Genomic DNA, 18826 nt, shown 5'->3' with positions numbered 1-18826 from the left:
AGAGTAGCCAAACAATGCTTCCCAAGCAACCTAAGGTTATGAGGAGGCCTCCAATATGCAGATAAGCTCCCAGAACCAAAGCAATCAGAGCACAACATAGTGAGAGATAGACCTGTAAATCAACAACTTATTTAAGTAAATATATAAATAAATAGAATATTGAAATTAGAGGAATAAAGATGATCACTTCTATTCTATCTCTCAATCAGGACTTAAAACTCAAGGTGAAAAAGATACACACAGACACTTAGTCAAGAAAGGCATTTTTTTTTTTTTTTAAATTTTCATAGAACATGAATGGCACACATAGAAAGGTAAGAGTCATCAATTTCACATCCTCCTCTGTTTTCCTTCGTTTTCTAGTGAATGGAAAGCTCTTTTATAGATTAATGAAAATCATAAACGCAAACCCAAATACACTACCAGTTCAAAAATATGAGAGGTGGTTGTCGGTGTCACGATGGCGATGGTCGTCGCAAAAAGAGAGAGAGTAGCATATGAAAGAGATAGGAGAAACAAAGGAAAGTTTTGAGGAGAGAGAGAGAGAGAGAATGTGGGGAGGTGGGTGTTTTTGGTGGTTCTGTTCAAGAAAAAGAACAGAGAGGGGAAGAGAGATAAAGAGGGAATGGGGGAGGAAACGTGAGAACAGCGAGGGAGAGAGAGATAAAGAAGGAATGGGGAGGAGACGTGGGTAGGTGGGAAAGTTAAGGGAGAGAAATATTTTGGCTGGAACTAAATGTATCTGAACTATTGATGCATACTTAGGATTGATGTAGACCATTAAAATCAAATGTATTTCTGATACATTTTGATACATTTTCAAAAATAATCTTACTTTATTATATATATTTTATCCTTTAATGAAAATGTTAAAATGTATTAAATGATACAAAATAATGAAAGTAATACGTTTTATGTATTAAGAAATTGTTGATTTAATGAATATATAATTGTTCCAATAAAAATATTAGTGGTTAAAATATTTATCAAGTATAAAAACGAAATCCATAAATATTATACATTATTAGTTGTTGACACGCGATGTGTGTATCAATATTACCCATGCCTCTAATTCTTCTCCCTTCACCCATGCCACAAACAAAAAAGCGAGAAACAATTATCAGAGAATTGAGACAATTTTTTATCATGTGACGATAATTATTTAATCATATTAGGGTAATTTAAAAAATTAAAATATGTTACATAAACTTTCATTTATATACCAATTGCGGTGCTCACATTATAATATAGAATAAATTAAGCGAAGTAAATTCTCTCTCAAATGTGTTTAATTTATTTTTATCCATCTCTCATCTCAATTTCTTTCATTCATGCTTAAGTAATTTAAAAATGTTTGGAACTAGTTTGGGAATTGATTATTTTATTTAATTTTTAGTTTTTTTATGAAAAAATATGTAAAAATAAAATAAAACATAATAAATGATATAACAATTTATAATAACTTTTTAATATTTTAACTATTTTAACATATTAACAAATGATAGTACTAGGAGCTCTTAAATACACATTTTCACTACTATTTTTCTTTTTCTGATCCATAAAAAAGGAAGCTTCGTAGGACATCATAGTATTTGTGGGCCTTGATTCTGGAATAACCGGTTACCGGTCAGATTTAACTCAATCCAAAAGAAAGACCCACCACCAAAGTAAGAGATGAATATACCAACTCCCAATACAAGAGGCAAAATCACGATTAAAATACAACCACTACTAATTGTTTAATACCTAAAATAAGCACACATTTGGAGATGCTCTAATATTTTGTAGGAAAAATTCTGATCAAAATACACATCTCCCAGTAACATATCAGCAAATTCAACACGTTTTACTTTCTGAAAATTTTTAGAACTTAAGATTTTGATATATTTTTTATTTACGTCTCTATTTTCAATAAATTTATGTTTTTGGAAACTCTATCATTGAGATTTATCAAATAAGACTATGCTAAATATGAAATTCAGAGAAAAATGTTAAAAAAATTTGAAGGCTAAAATTGTAAAATTGAGCTAAAAGTTTCAAATTTAATGTTACAAATGACAAGATTTTAAATTGCTCTGTTATGTTCTCATTTTAATAATCAATTCTAACTTCTAATATAAAACAAAGTGAATTACAAATTACAAATGAATTTTAAAATAAAAAATAAAACAATTTTCATAAATATCTAAGTGTGTGAACCGAGGAAAAGATGGATAAAAATAAAAAACTTGCACTCTTAAAATATGTTCGTATGACAATTACGTGAACACTTTTATACAAATTTTAATAATAAATGAAACATGAGATGAAATTTGAAAACTTAATTGTTGCAATAGTAAACATGAGAAACTAAAAGACGAAGGCTTTGAGAATGAAAAATATAATTTATCCAATAACATATCAAACACACAGAGACAAAAGAAACCCATAAAAACAACAATCTACAGAAGCTGCTAAATCCTTTTTTTGTTTTTTTGTTTAAGCGTTTAATGAATCTTATTATCAATCAATGCTATGCATGTCTCTTGACATCACCTTCAAAATTCAACCAGTACCACGTTGTTGTGCAAAATTAGAGAACAATCAAATGAAATCAACAAATGAAATCCTTAATAAAATTCAAAACAGCAACAGCACGTTGAGAGTCTATCAAGTCAATCCCATGGAACCCAATATCATCAAACCGAGCCTCCACCGGAACACCATTCAACACCAACATCTGCAAGAATTGTTGTTGCCTATCCACCATCGGATCGCCCCCAAACCCGATCAGCAAACACCTCATCAATGACTTTACCTTCTCCCTGTAAGGCCCGTTCACCATCGGATTTGCATACCGGTGGTCCCGGTCCGTCCCCTTCGGTAAAGCCAGTTCCCAATAAAGATCAATCGCCGGCAATGGCAAGTACTGATCCGCCGCATATTTTATCTCTGATTTAGTCCTTTTTTGCCCGCCAAACATGGGTTGGTTCATTATAAGACCTTTGACCTTCACCGGCTCGAGGTTGAGATCTAGGGTTCGTAATGCAGCATTGAAAACAATGTTGCCACCATTGCTACACCCATATAAGTAGCATCTTGAGAAGTCACCGTAGTCTAGTAGCCATTTTTCACCGTTTTGGGGATCTAGGGCTTGTTTCTGGATCCAGAGAAGCGTGTCCACCGCGTCGTCATATTGCGCAGGGAGGCGGTGCTCTGGTGCCAAACGGTATGCCACGGAGATGATTATGGCAGGGAGCTCACTGGAGAGGTGGTTGCAACCCTCGTGGACAAGGGCATTATCGACGCTAAAATCAATCCACCCTCCACCATGGAAGAAGACCACGATGGGGAGAAGCGCCACAGATTTGTCATTGGAGGGTAGTTTGGTTGGTCGAAAAATTCGGATCCATGTTTGCTTTTTGTGGTCCAGATGGACGTCTCTACTCACAGCGATCTGGCCTGAAAGCTCAACATCAGAGGCTGGGAGGGTGGGAAGCTTAAGGAGGCGAGTGAGAGAGCCATCGGGGTTGAGAGCGACGTTAAGGTGTGTGTAAGCATCGAATTGGGACATGGTTTAAGTGAACAAAAAAGCATAAAAATGGAAATTAGGGTTTGTAATAATTTTAGGGTTTTTGCATGCAACCATGCACACGTTGAAGGTTTTTTTTTCTCCCCTCTTCTTGGTTTTCTATATATGTGTTGCAATTTTGGCTGTCCATAATCGTTGGATGTGCCAAGTTTGATGCCATAAAACAAGTGAGGTGGTTAGTTTGAGAAAATGTTGTTCGGTTTACCATTTCAATATTTCTTGAAAAATCCTTTCCTCATCCGATGCATAAGGAATTACATATGGTCATGTGATTTTATTAAAATATGGTGAGACCGGATCTTTTGGCACGATCCTCTCCCATATGTTGTTTTATATGGCTTGTTTATTGTATGTTTAGTTTCTCTAACTTGATCATCTAATGAAAAAAAGACTTTGGAATATAGAGCAATAGGTTGGATAAATAAACATATGGAGAGCCATTTTCAAATTTTTTTTTTTAATGTAAATTAACATATATAGAGAGACACAGAGAGCAGAGAAAGAAAAAACAAAATCCCCATTGTCGCAATTGCTTATGATAGCTTTCTTTTTAAATTTCTGGAGGGAAAATTTAGTTCAACATTTCTCTTACTAAATAGATCTATGACGTTCAAAATCGCAATTGGTATTTTCTTGTTCTTGAAGGGACATCTTTAATCCACTTAGGTTTTTTCTATCTACTTTTATACGACTTCATTATTAGGGTGTAATGACTTAGGTAATTTTCTTTTAATGTAACTATGTTATTTTCTTAAGTTAGTTGTGTTATTTACGTTGTACACATGTGAGTTACCATGGGAAGAGTATGCATTTGAGCTCGAGTTGGCGTGATTGAGTTGTAGCCACCACTCAAGCGCTGGGCAATCGAGTGGTAAATTGAACTTAGCTAGACTTTTCTGTAGAGTTGAAGAAGTTGAATGGCTTCATAGCTCGAGAGGGGCATGTTTGAGGGAAAATTCCAGAAAAACAGGGCACATTTTGCGGAAAGTGTAATTTATCTCTCTTCACTCCTTAGCGTGATGGGTGTGTCAATTCAAAAAAAAATATTATTTTTTTTTAAAAAAAAATGACCATACATCACAAACTTATTAAAAAAACAGATAGAGAACACATATAATTTTGATATAAACAAAGTAAAATAATAATTCTGGCAAAATTATTACTCTTTTTAAAAGTTACAAACCCAAGATTCTTGAAATACTTACAGTCAAAGAGATTGATATACACCAAGAAAAATAAGCAGTTACATTGAAATTTTTTTTTTTTTTGATACAAACGAAGGAAAATAATAGTCAATTTTTTTACCCAAGGAACTTGATAACATAATGAAACTTTTTATCTTCTTTTATTTTTTTAATGAAGACAATAAAAAGTTTCACTTCTTTTTTACCCAAATAGTTTCACTTCTTTAAACTTTCAGAGGAAAGCAACTAGCAAAAAGCATCGGCAGATGAAAAGCTTAGGGTGTGTTTGGTAACGTTTATGTTTTCAGTTTATATTTACAAAAATTTTATAAACTGGTTTTTGTTTATTTTTTGTTTATTTTTAGAAAAACATAAACTACAAACACGTTTGGTAATTGACAAAATGTTTAAAAAAATTTAAAAATATAAAAAATAGTGAGAAATGGCAAGTGGTGGCAAGTGGCGGCGAAAGACGGTAGTAGAAAGTGGTGACGGTGAGTGGTGGGTAGTTGGTGGTGATGGGTGGGTGGGTGACGGTGGCGGGTGGTGGTGGCGGCCGAGGCGGATGGTGGGTGGTGGTGGCAGGTGGTGGTGGGTGGTGGTGGCGGATAGGTAGCGGGTGGTGGTGGTGGGTGGGTGGGTGAGTGGGTGACTGTGGCGGGTGGGGGTGGTAGCGAGTGGGTGGCGGTGGCAAGTGAGTGGCGGATAGCGGGTGGTGGCGGGTGGGTGGTGGCTGGTAATGATGGGTGGGTGGGTGACGGTGGTGGGTGGTTGTGGTGGTGGTAGCAGGTGGTGGGTGGCGGGTGGTGGTGGTGGGTGGGTGACGATAGCGTGTGGTAGGTGGTAGCGAGTGGGTGGTGGTGGGTAAGTGGCGGGTGGGTGGTAGGTGATGATGGTGGTGGTGGTGGTGGGTGGTGGTGGGTAGGTGGCAAGTAGCTGGTGGTGGTGGGTGGTTGGTGGTGGCAGGTGGGTGGTGAGTGGTGGTGGCAAGTAGGTGGCCGGTGGTGGTGGCGAGCAGTGGATGGTAGTGGCGGGTGGTGGGTGGTGGCAGGTGGGTAGTAGGTAGTGGTGGTGGTGGTGGTGAGTGGGTGGTGACGAATGGGTGATGAGTGGTGGTGGCAGGTGGTGGTGGGGGGTGGGTGGTGGTGGCGGAAGACGGTAGTGAAAAATGGTGGCGGGTGGTGGCTAGTGTTAGGTGGTAAAAAAAAAAAACTCAAAACTCAAAACGGAAACACATTTTTTGTGTTTTCATTTTTTGGCCAAATTTATAAACTGAGACCACTGATTTATAAATCAAAAATTTTACCGAACAAGTTTTTATTTGAGTTTTTAAATTTTTATAAATATAAACAGAAAACTGAAAACGTAAGTGTTACCAAACGGCACCTTACAGTTTGGATCTTCTCGTTTCGGGAAATCTACTCTGAACCTGCGTAAGGGAGCTGTCTTCAGATCAGCAGCAGCTACCATTTCTCTATCCATGGCAAGTAAATCCAGTAGAGGGAGGGTTGATCTGTCTGAGGCGGAAGCAACTTTGGAATTGGGTAAAACTCTCGGCATTGATTTTGAAGGCAAGGATGAGGAGGTTATTAGCAAACTGCTGCAGCTAGAAGCCAACGATTTGGAGAAAGTTAGAACACGGGGTGGGGATGCCAACTAGGCTAATACTGTCAGGGGACCAAAAGTGTAAAATTTGTTTTCATGAGGATTCAATCATGGAGTATAAGAGGGATTGGCAGTCCAGAGAAAAGAAGGTAGTTCAAGAAAGTACTCTGGAAAGAATAGAGGATGGTTGCTGTGATGCTGGAGTACTGGTTGTCCGGGGCTTGTAAGTTTGAATGGGTTGTATTGCTGGTTCTTGTGTGTGTTTCTGGTTGTGTGTGCTGTTAGGCTGTTTGTAGGCGTGAAGTTGTTTGGCGGTGTGTGCTGTTTTTTAGTCATCTTCTAGCTGGTTTTTGTTGTGTTTTTGCTGTTGGTGGGGTAGTCCTCTGTTAGTGGTTGCTGTGGGATAGTCATCTGTCTCATGCTTCAGAAATGGGAAGGCTGGCTATCTGTTTTCATCAGTATGGGAAGGTCGTTTGGTCTGTTTCAACAGATTGGTCTGCTTTCATCAGAATGGGAAGGATGTTGGTCTGTTTCTGCCTTCATCAGTAGTGTAGGCTATGATGATTAGTGTTTTGATCAGAATTGGGTAATGCCTTCTGTTGTTGTCTTTTCTTTTCCTCTCTTCTGTTGGTTTCTCACCAACTGGGAGCTGGGTGCTTTTAAGCCCCAAACTCCTTTTTATTGATGTAATCTTTCGTTCCTTGTTTGTTTCATCAATAAAGTTTTTCTTTGCCGATGAAAAAAAAAAAAAAAAAAACATTAGTACACACAAAATACAAAAATACAAACTCAAGACTCTTAGAGCACTTACAATCAAAGATAATTTATATATAAAAAGGGTAAATTATGCAAATGGTCTTTATAATTTATACGATGTGTCAATTTGGTCTATATTATTTTAATTTATTCGATTTTGTTCATTAATTTAACGAATTGTGTCATATTGGTCCAATAAATGATGACTGTTAAGTTTGGTGGATGAAAACTTAAACGATGTGTCAATTTAGTCATTCTAATTTACATGATGTGTCAATTTGGTCCCTATCAAAATCGAGCAAGTTAAAATAACATGGATTTAATTGACACATCGTGTAAAATATATGGACTAAATTGACACATTATTTGAGTTTCCGCCCACCAAACATAACGACTGTTATTTATTAGACCAATATAACACAATTCCTTAAATTAAAAGGCAAAATCAAGCAAATTAAAATAATAGGGACCAAATTGACATATTGTATAAATTCATTACAAGAAAAAGCACCTTTGGCGACTAAATTTTTAGTCGCTAAAAGTCTTTTTTTAGTCACCAAAAGTCAACTTTTCACTTTCCCCGACTAAATATTTTAGTCCCGGTTTTGCTGCGAATACATGGTCGCCGGAGGTATTGGCGACTGAAAATGTTTTAGTCGACAAAAAACAAGTCTTCAACTACCAAAGCTTTTTTCGTCAATAGTCAATTGCGTTTTTGAAAATTATACATTTAGCGACTAATCTTTTAGTTGCCAATAGTGAATTATTAATTTTTTTATTTATACATTTGCCAACTAAGCTTTTCGTCGCCAATAGTCAATTTTTTGGCGACAACACATTTTAGTCGCCAAAAGCATATTTCAAAAAAAAAAAAAATTACCCTCTGCTGTTGCCAAGTTTCGAACCACCAACCTCCCACATTCTACACCTTTAGCAACACACTCTCCCCACTATGCCAGTACAACATCAAAGGAATATAAATGCAACATATATTATTTATATAGTATACTGACCGGTATTAATACAAGACTATATATATATAAATAATTATTTTTACTTAATATAATTTATGTAAAAAATAAATTATTTACTAAAAAAAATTGAAGCCACTTTTGGTGACTAAATCCATTATTTAGTCGCCAATTCTATAATTTTGGGCTACTAATTATTTTTTAGTCGCTAAAAAAATAAGTTCTGCCTAAAAATAACTAGTTTTGGCGACTAAACCTGTTTTCAGTCGCCAAAAAGTCCCCTTTTGGCTACAAAACTAAATTTTAGTCGCCAATTGCCTGCTTTTATCTACTACATTTTTTTTTAGTAGCCAAAAAGCTTCACTTTCAGCGACCAAACTGTTTTTAATCGCCAAAACACGTATAATCGGCGACCAAACTATTTTTTAGTCGCCAAAAATCGTCACTTTTGGCTACTAAAAAACCTTTAGTCGCTAAAACCCATATAATCGGCGACTAAATTGATTTTTAGTCGCCAATAACTATACATTTGGCTACTAAATTATTTTAGTCGCCAAAAGTCTTCACTTTTGGCAACTAATTCCATTTTAGTCGCCAAAAGTGCTACTTTTAGCGACGAAATTTTTTTTTTTAGTCGCCATTTGTGCTTTTTGTTGTAGTGATTACAGGAACCATTTACATAATTTACCCTATAAAAAATAAAATAACCACAATAACCAAAGCCCGAAAAAAAAAAACACTATTTTTTATAAAAAATAAAAATAAAAAATTAAGAGCATTGGACGCACAAGAAAGTTATGTAAACAAACTAATCAATTTTAAAAAACAGAATTTATATAAAATTAAAAAAAAAAAACAAACAAAAGCTTTAAAAGGTGAAATATGAACAAAAAAATTGAATATAGTTTTTTTTTATTTACAAAATTGAATATAAAAATGTAAAAATACATAAAATAGAAAAATACAAACTCGATTCATATAACACTCATAGTCAAAGGGATTTAATATACACAAAAAAATTGAACAATTTTTTTTTTGAGTAAATTATAAATACACCCCCTGAGATTTGCTTAAAGAACAGATTGTTCCATGTGATTTGGACAATTTTTTTAGATAAATTATAAATACACCTCCTGATGTTTGTTTAAAGAACAGATTGTTCCCTGTGATTTGAAAAATTGCAAATAGAGCAAATTACAGAAATGGTCCCTATAGTTTACCCATTTTTTTCATTTTGATCTATGTGCTTCTAATTGCATCGATTTTGCCCCTACAATTTAGATTTTGGCTTGAAATGGTCCAATAATTAACGGTGGTCAGATATTTGGACGGAAAAGAGGGCCAATTTTGACTTTCATGACTTTCTTAAACAATTTTGACTTTCTTGAGTGTTTTTGGATCAATTCAATTTGTTCTCTAATATCATCACTCAAATTTAACTCATTTAATAAATGTTTTATTTAATTTCATTATTTAATTATTATTATTTTCTAAAATAAATTTATTTAAAATTTTAATTAAAAAAATAACATATATTTTTATTGATATTTTATTTATTTAATTTTAAAAATAAATTTATTTAATTTTGTAAAAAATAAAATAAAACAAATTTTTATTTAATCTAGCTAAAAATAATTAAAATATTAAAGATATGTTTAATATTGCTATTACTTAGTAAACAATTAAAAAATGGTGAAATAGTTTTTTTTGCACATTTATCCTTATCCAGTTCATCCAACCAAACATTAGATTCACCAAAAATAAAAATTTCACAAATTAATCCCATGGGATATCCATGGAAATAATCCCACCCCCCTAGGATTGTTTAGTCCCTCATATAAATTATAAATTTAATTTAATTTCCTTTTTGAATACAATTAAGATCTGCACCAGTATCAATTAAAGCGATAACATCTAATTCAAAATCATTAATAACTATTTTAATTTTAGAAGGGTCCAGCATGTCTCAAGTTGAGATCAAGACTGGACCCGTCCAGTTTGGCCCATGGGGCCCATTTTTGGGGCCCGTTTTGATAATCCGAACCGTTCAATGTGTAGAACTCGTCGAGTACTACATGCCTGTAAAAAATCACGTTGATCGGATATCAATAGCTATGTGATCAAATCAGTTTTGTATTAAAAAAAAATGGACGGTGAAACAATTAACGGTTGACAAAAAACTGTTTTGTTCATATAGCTATCGATATCTGATCAACGTGATTTTTTACAAGCATATAGTACTCGACGAGTTCTACACATTGAACGGTTCGGATTATCAAAACGGGACCCGTGGTGGACCCCCACGGGCCCAACAGCACAGTCCAGTCCGATCTTGGACTGGACCAAACCTTCTCGTATAATCCTGTTGATCAAGTCTGTGCTCCTCCAAACGTCGTCGCTTTATTCCCTGAAAGCACAAACGTGAGCTAGCCGGCGGGTGTATGCCGAAAACCTCTCCGATGCCTAAGTCAGTAAAATAGACAAGTAGACAAAAGCTCTGTGTATTCAAGAATCAAAGTTGTGTTACCTCTCCATAGGTGATGTTGTAAGCTTTTATAGGCTCCGCGTGGCACAATCCTAGTAGGACTTTTACTCCTCCATGTAGAGTCCTCCTAGGATTCATACTCCTAAAAGATAATGCTTATCCTTCAACACCTCCCTCACTGCATAAACCAAGTGAGATGGTTCTACCATGGTCAGACTTCAACATGACCGAGGTAAGCATGGCTATGCTAAGCCGCAGGCTAGACTGAGATAACATTAGCTCGGCTCTTCCATTCACTGCTCTTACCTTGGCTCTTCTTAATGCTAACCACGGTACGTCTAGACCGGAATAACCAATACTCCAGTCCAAACCGGGATAACTTTGTGAGTGACGACCGAACTTACCGTAAGCTCTTTGGGACCGGAGTAACTTCAGGTTTCTCGCGGACCGGAGTAACTTTACACCTCTTGCGGATTGGAGTAACTTTACACCTCTCTTAGGTCGGAGTAACTTCATAGCCTTTTTACTCAGCCCTTCGCACTGTGGCCCATAACCGCCCATTACCCAGCTCGGCCCAATTTTCATATAAATTACCCTCTCAATTGCCCCTTAATTCCATCTGCCCAGCATGATAGGGATTACCTTGTCTACCAGCCGAGCTAAAAAACTCTTTAGCCTTTCCGATCGAGCTAAAAGTCTCTCTTAGCCTCTCCAGCTGAGCTAAATTCACGCCGGCTCTACCTGTTCGGTCAAAATGTCTCTTCAATCACAGCAACTGAATCGTTTCTCATTCTAAGGACACGTGGCCCCCTCTGATTGGCCCAATGTAGCTGTCACGCCGTCTTAGTTCTCCGTGTATTTTGAACAGTTGCCGCCTCTAGTCCTTGCATCAAAACAAAATAACAAACCCCTTGCACAAACCAAGATACCAAATTCTTTCTTCAAACCGAGCTAGGACTATATTTATCTTGCCCTTTTTGTTCTTTTAGCACGGTCCCATGAGCTGTGCTTAACACCTCTTTTTTCACTTTGCAGACTTTAGGTTGCCCAAGCACTCCTTTGAGCGCTCGACCGAACTACTCAGCACCTTTCTCCGACCGAGCTAACACAAGCTTAATTTATTCGTAACTTAAAAGAGAATGGGTAAATATAGGTTCTTAGTAGACACACCTGGGGGTTTGGCCGAATTCCGAAAGGATTATAACATCCCTGATGATGTTCACCTAACTTTAGCCGATCTAGATACCATACCATGGGGAAACCTTGGTTTTGTTCCCTTTACACTTTTGTCCATTATAGAAACCGGACTAAAATTCCCTGTACAGCCTTTACTTTGCGAATTCCTCAGGCAAACTAGGATATGTCCCACCCAGCTTTCCACAAATTCATACCGCATAATAAATGGCATAGTCAAGCTAAACCGCCGAGCTGGTATTAACCTTGGCCTAGCCGAACTCTTCCATCAGTACTCCATAGGCTCAAAAGAGGACGGTTAGGTTTATTATTTAAGAATACGACGCCGTCGGGAGAAAATAATAATGGACACACCGGATAAAGACTTGAACGATGATGATTTTTTCTGGGTATCTGGGAATTTTGAAAACCACCAAGCCCAGATCCTAGGCCGTAATATAAACTGGAAGAAAGGAACCCCCGGTATTACTACTTCGGCTTCTTTGTATGCCTCTCTTTATTTCGGTTTCCTATTCCTGAACCGAATTGACAGTTGTCTTCTTTATGCAGATTCAGCCCACCTCAAGTCACTGTACAGCTACCCCAATCTAAACACACTTCGCGCCGTACTATGATACCCTGAAAGAAGTTGGGCCAAACTACTGAATTTTGAGCCAACGTATAGATATAGCAGCCGACGAAAAGCCAGAGTAACTGATTTCTTGTTGGAAGCTTCACCTGAATCGGACCCCACCTTGCCCCAGATCAATCTAGTCCCTCTGACTGCTGAAGAAGAGATGGCAAAGAGGAATAGAGTAAGGGCCCTTCTAACCGAAACAAACCGAGCCGAGGTACCACCACCGAACCAAACTCAGGAAACCGTGGTGGCCCTTCCATCTCAACAACCCTCCTCATCTCAGCCCAGCAAGCGTGCCCGGACTACTCCAACCAAGCAACGACTTGTTGATGAAGACGAAACCATTCTTCCACCAACCCCTCCACCGAGCCCGCAACCGAAGCGCTTCGACTGAGCCAGCTCCTCCAAGTGGGCACCCAAACTTACATTTCAAAACCAAGATATTCAGGACACAGACTCAGTGGTCACTAAAAAACATCACTTAATGGCATTTAACCTTGCCAAGAGTGTCTGCCTTCCAGCAGACATGGAGCACCACTAGCACCTGACCGAACTAAAGGTCATCCGTTCGGCCACGAAGTCCATGGTGCTTGTAAGTAGCTTCTTCTGTTAATCTTTTTAATTTGCACAACTTTTATCTCGGTTTGATTACAAGTCTCCCCCTCTTTTTGCAGGCTATGCAAAGTGAGTGCTTGAACTTCGCAAGACTACATGGCAAGCGCTGGCCAAAATGACAGAAAAAACTGCAGAGCTTGAAGAAGCCAGGAAGCAAATAGCCGAGCTAAAATCCGAGAACGGTCGTCTGACCGGACTCGTTAGCTCGGCTGTAGCGGAGAAACAAACGGCTGCAGCCGTGATCAAAGACAAATACCTGCGTGAGCTAGCCAAGCTCGAAGGTAAGAAAAATGCAGAGATCGTCGAGCTAAAGAAAAAGGCGGATGATGCGAATGCTGAAGGTTTCAAGGAGGGGGAGGCCCTCTATATGCAGCAATGTGAGGCAGCCAAAGATTTGTTCTTCAAATGTGGTTGGAGGGCAGCTATGGTGTAGCTTAGTTGTGGGCCCGAGACCGAGGTCTACAATCCTCCTCAGTACTTCATACCGAGCTCACTATCGGAGTACGCTGCATCAATTCAACAATAGTTTCTTCAGGGTTCAGACGACGATGAAGAAACCAAGCCCAATGATACCGTGGTCGTTAATGATCTTGCTGATCAGACAACTCGGTTGGAGCCAACGGTGGAAGACCTGACTAAGGAGTTTCCGACTGAAACCGTACTTCCTGCCGAAACCGAGCTCCCAACCGAGACCGCACTACCGTCAAAAACTGGGCTTCGGGTTGATATTGATGCTGATCTTGATGATCTGTTTAATTGATTCTGTTTTTTCTTTTTTTTGTTGGACAAATGTAACCGGGCTGGGGCCCCTCCTTTGTATTTGTTTTGAATTTTTAATGAAGCCTGCTCCTTTTGTTCCAACTCTTATTTCGGTTGATCTCCATACTTGTATTTTACTTTCTGATTGAAGTCTTGGATGAGGTATAGCAATCGCTTGCCGAGATACTTTATATTGGTCTTTAACATTTGCAAACATTTGCAACTATAAGTACACCTGCCAATCATTATTTAGCTGAGATCCCTACTTCGGTTGAAGAATACTTAAAGTTGGTGTAATCCAGCCAACCACTCTTTAGCCGATGTCCTTACTTCGGCTGAAGAGTACCAAGAGTTGGTTTAGTCCAGCCAACCACTCTTTAGCCGATATCCTTACTTCGGCTGAAGAGTTCTAAAAGTTGGTTTAATCCAGCCAACCACTCTTTAGCCGATATCCTTACTTCGGCTGAAGAGTACTAAGAGTTGGTTTAATCCAGCCAACTACTCTTTAGCCGATATCCTTACTTCGACTGAAGAGTACTAAGTGTTGGTTTAATCCAGCCAATCACTCTTTAGCCGATATCCATACTTCGGCTGAAGAGTTCAAAGTGTTGGTTTAGTCCAGCCAACCTAAAGTAAAGTGTTTGGTTTATTCCGACCAAATGTCCCGCAGCCTGGATCCTTATCCTGGGCTTAGGAAGGGTGTTGGTTTTTTCAGCCAACCTCTAGATTGGTTATTCCAGCCAACCTAGAGTAAAGTGTTTAGTTTATTCCGACCAAACGTCCTGCAGCCTGGATCCTTATCCTGGGCTTAGGAGAGGTGTTGGTTTTTCCAGCCAACCTCTACATTGGTTTTTCCAGCCAACCTAGAGTAAAGTGTTTGATTGTTCCGACCAAACATCCTGCAACCTGGATCCTTATCCTGGGCTTAGGAATGTACATAGTTGGTTATTCCGGCCAACCTTGCTTTTGATGTCCCTAACTCACGAATACAATCTCTTACAGAGGGAAACAATTATACTCAAAATGAGCTACTTATTTTATTGAGAAAGGAAAAATTACACATACTTAAAAGAAAAAAAAAACTAAAAATAAAATAACTTAAGATTGGTAGTATTCCATGGCTTAGGAATTGCTTTGTCGTCCTCATCTTCTAAGTGGTATGCCCTTTTGCCTGCTAATCCAACCACTTTGTAAGGTCCTTCCCAATTGGGCCCTAACTTGCCATCTCCTAGAACTATGGTGTTTCCCATTACTTTGCGCAGTACCCAATCTCCAATTTTGAATTGCCTTGGATGTACTGTCTTGTTGTATTTCTTGGATAACTCTTGTTGGTATGAGGCAATGTGAACTAATGCTTTTTCTCTTCTTTCTTCGGCGAGGTCGAGCTCCAATGCTATGGCTTCTCCATTCAAGTCTGGATCAAAATTTTCGCTTCTAATTTTGGAGAGCCCAACTTCCAGCGGGATTACTGCTTCCATGCCATAGGCTAAGGAGAATGGTGTTTCTCCCGTTGATCGTCGAGGTGTGGTGCGGTAAGCCCATAAAACATGAGGAAGCTCCTTAGCCCATTTGCCTTTTGCTCTTTCTAACCTTTTCTTCAGTCCATCCAAGATGACCTTGTTTGATGCTTCCGCCTGGCCGTTGGCTTGGGGATATGCTGGTGTAGAATTGTAGAACTCTATTTTGTATTATTCACAAAAGTCTTTAAAGATTCTACCATCAAACTGGGTGCCGTTGTCTGATATTAGGGCTTTAGGTATGCCGAATCGAGTAATGATATTCTGCCATACGAACTTCTTCACATCTCTTTCCTTGATTGATGCTAATGCTTCTGCTTCCACCCATTTTGTGAAGTAGTCTTTCGCTGTGAAGAAGAACTTCCTGTTGCCGGGTGCTGTTGGAAGAGGTCCTACTATGTCGAAGCCCCACATTGCGAAAGACCATGGACTAGTTAATGGTAAGAGTTCTCTGGCTGGTTGATGTATTTGGTGTGCGAACTTCTGGCATTTCTCGCACTTCTTCACATATTTCTCTGAGTCTGCTTGCATGTACGGCCACCAGTATCCTTGCGAAATGGCTCTGTAAGCTAACGATCTTCCTCCTTGGTGGCTTCCGCATACGCCTTCGTGTATCTCAAACAAGAAGGCTTCTACTTTGCTTGGGTGGACACACTTTAGATAAGGTCCTGAGAATGACTTTTTGTACAATGCCATAGATTAGGAGAGCCAAAATCGCTGCGACTTTGCTCTAATTTTGTTGGCTTCTTTGTTTTCTTCCGGTAAGACACCGTCTTTTAAGAAAAGTATGATGGGATCCATCCATGAGGGGCCTAGGTCGGCGCAACATACCTCTTCTGCTTCGGGGTCTTCAATGCTTGGTCTTGGTAGGTAGTCAATTAGTAGTGGATGAGGGATGGATGTATCTGCCATTGATGCAAAGCCTGCTAGTTCGTCTGCTCTGCTGTTTTCCTCCCTGCCAATCTGTTCTATCCTTACTACTTCAAATTTCTTGATCTCTGTTCTGACCAATTCTTGGTACTTGGCCATCCTGTCATCCTTTGCTTCATAGTAGCCAGAAATTTGGTTTACTACTAGCTGTGAGTCGCTGTAGACCATTAGTTCAGTGGCTTTCATGTAGAATGCTGATTTGAGTCCTGCAAGAAGTGCTTCATACTCCGCTTCGTTGTTTGATGCCAGGAAGCCAAGGTTGATTGCTTACTCCACAACCAGGCCGTCTGGTGAGATAAGGACTATGCCAAGTCCTGCACTATGCCGGTTGGATGCTCTGTCCACAAAGAGCTTCCACATCTCTCCAACGAACAATTTCCAGCAAGTGGAGGGATCAGATGATGCCGTGGGGTCAGGGATGTTGCTGGTATTTTCTTCAAGGTCCGTACTTGCTGTCTGCCCCTCGCTATCTGATTGAACCAAGTTTTTATTTGTTGGTGAGTCTTGGCTCGGTGTAGCTTGGTTCGCTTCTTCCTTGCTGTCTTTATTTTGGTCTACCATGGGGTCTGACTGAGTATCCTGTACCAGGAGTTACACTATTCCAGCGTCAACTTCTATCCCTAGTTTGGTTGTGTCAGTCAGGACAACTGGGCAGAGATGATGACTTCCTGGGGTAAATTCTACGACAAAGTCTGCCAAAGCTTGGGCCTTTATCACTGTTCTGGGTTGGAACTTGATGTCGAATTGTCCCAACTCTACTGCCCACTTCAAGATTCTCCCAGAAAAGTTCGCCCTTTCAAACAGAGCTTTTAATGGGAAAGCTGTGAGGACAACTATGGTGTGGGCGTGAAAGTAGTGCGACAACTTCCTTGATGCCATCATTAAGGCTAAGGCCAGTTTTTCTAGTGGCAAATACCTTGTTTCGGCACCCAGCAATGTCTTGCTGACATAATAGATGGGTAGATGTTAGATTCCTTCCGTACAGACCAACACTGCGCTAATTGCGTGCTAAGAGACTGCCACGTACAGGAAGAATTCTTCTCCAGGTATTGGGGTGACAAGCAGTGGTGGAGAAGACATGTATTCTTTCAAGTTTTCCAGTGCGCGGTCACATTCTTCGTCCCACTCGAACTTGGCTTTTAATGCTTGAAAAAATGGTCGTAGTCTGTCTGACGATCGGCTAATAAAGCGATTGAGTGCAGCTGCCATGCCGGTGAGATGCTGCACTTCTCTTACTAAGTTAGGCCTCTCCAGATCCTGAATAGCTTTGATCTAGGAGGGGTCTGCCTCTATACCCCGGTTGGTCACTAGAAAGCCTAGGAATTTGCCAGATCCTACACCGAATGCGCACTTAGATGTATTAAGGCACAACTTGTGCCTTTTTAGAATCTGGAACATCTCACCTAGGTCCCTTAGATGGTCGTTCTCATCCTTGCTCTTGACTACCATATCGTCGATGTAAGCTTCCATTGTTTTGCCTAACAATGACTCAAACATCTTGGTGACCATTCTCTGGAATGTTGCCCCTGTGTTCTTGAGGCCAAAGGACATGGCCTTGTAGCAATACAGTCCTCTTTGAGTTGTAAAGGACGTGACCTCTTGGTCTGGTTCGTACATGGTGATCTGATGGTAGCCTCTGTACGCATCAAGAAAGCTAAGCTGGTTGTGCCCCGCCGTTAGGTCTACCAGTTGATCTATCCACGGTAAGGAGAAGCTGTCCTTTGGGCATGCTTTGTTGACTGTCTTATAGTCGACACAGACACGCCATTTGCCATTCTTTTTTGGCACCACAACTGTGTTGGAAATCCATCTGGGGTAGTGCACCTCTCTGATTGCTCCTACCTCTAGCAGATTTCCCACTTTTTCCGCCACTATCTCAGCGTGGTGGAGTGCCGATCTGCGAGTGCGCTGAATGATTGGTCTGGCGGATGAGTGGATATTGAGTTGGTGACAGATGAAGTTTGGATCAATGCCTGGCATGTCGTAGGGTGTCCAGGCGAACACTTCGATGTTAGAGGTCAAGAATTCCAAGGCTTCTAATCTCTCAGTGCTGGACAATGACGAACCGAGCAAAAAAAACTTATCCAGGTTCTTTTCATTTATTCTTACCTCTACCAAGTCTTCCACCGCTTTTTGATCAGGTGCTTTGCCGACATCTGCGAACAGTTCATTACTTTCAGGTTCTTCCACCGAATGAACATATCCCTTGGCAGCGCGACTGCCATTAACCGTGACACAGCATTGCTTGGACATAATTTGGTCTCCAAAGACCTCTTCAATTACCCCGGCATCGTTGGGGAACTGCATTACTTGATGGTAGGATGATGCTACTGATTTCATGGCATGGAGCCATGTTCTTCCCAGGATTATGTTGTAAGTGGAAGGGACCTTCAACACCCAAAATTTCACTTGTTTTGTCACGCTTCCTGCCCTGACTGGCAGGATAATTTTGCCGACTGGCCATTCTGGCATTGAGTTGAATCCGATCAGGGGGGATACAGCTGGTGCCAGGTCTTTGTCCTCCAATTTCAGTTGTTTGAAGGTGTCGTAGTACATTATCTCACACGAGCTACCTTGGTCTATCAAGATTCGCTTGACGTCGTAATCCTTGATGCGGAGGGTG

General features: G+C 39.6%; 1 protein-coding gene across 1 annotated transcript; it reads right to left on the bottom strand.

Moving 5' to 3' along the window:
• Positions 1–2593: 2593 nt before the first annotated feature.
• On the bottom strand, positions 2594–3553 carry LOC114314957 (alpha/beta-Hydrolases superfamily protein). The gene has a single exon (XM_028261527.2). The coding sequence runs from the start codon at positions 3551–3553 to the stop codon at positions 2594–2596; it is 960 nt and encodes a 319-aa protein (XP_028117328.1).
• Between the last annotated feature and the right edge of the window lie 15273 nt (positions 3554–18826).

Source organism: Camellia sinensis, chromosome 2 (genome assembly GCF_055761805.1).
Source record: "Camellia sinensis isolate YWXY chromosome 2, ASM5576180v1, whole genome shotgun sequence".
Classification (NCBI taxonomy): domain Eukaryota; kingdom Viridiplantae; phylum Streptophyta; class Magnoliopsida; order Ericales; family Theaceae; genus Camellia; species Camellia sinensis.
The sequence above is the reverse complement of the archived record's forward strand: the minus strand, read 5'-3'. Positions and strand labels throughout refer to the sequence as shown.

What these genes read in the sequence shown, in the direction of transcription:
- LOC114314957 (XM_028261527.2), bottom strand. Translation starts at nt 3,553, where the DNA reads ATGTCCCAATTCGATGCTTACACACACCTTAACGTCGCTCTCAACCCC.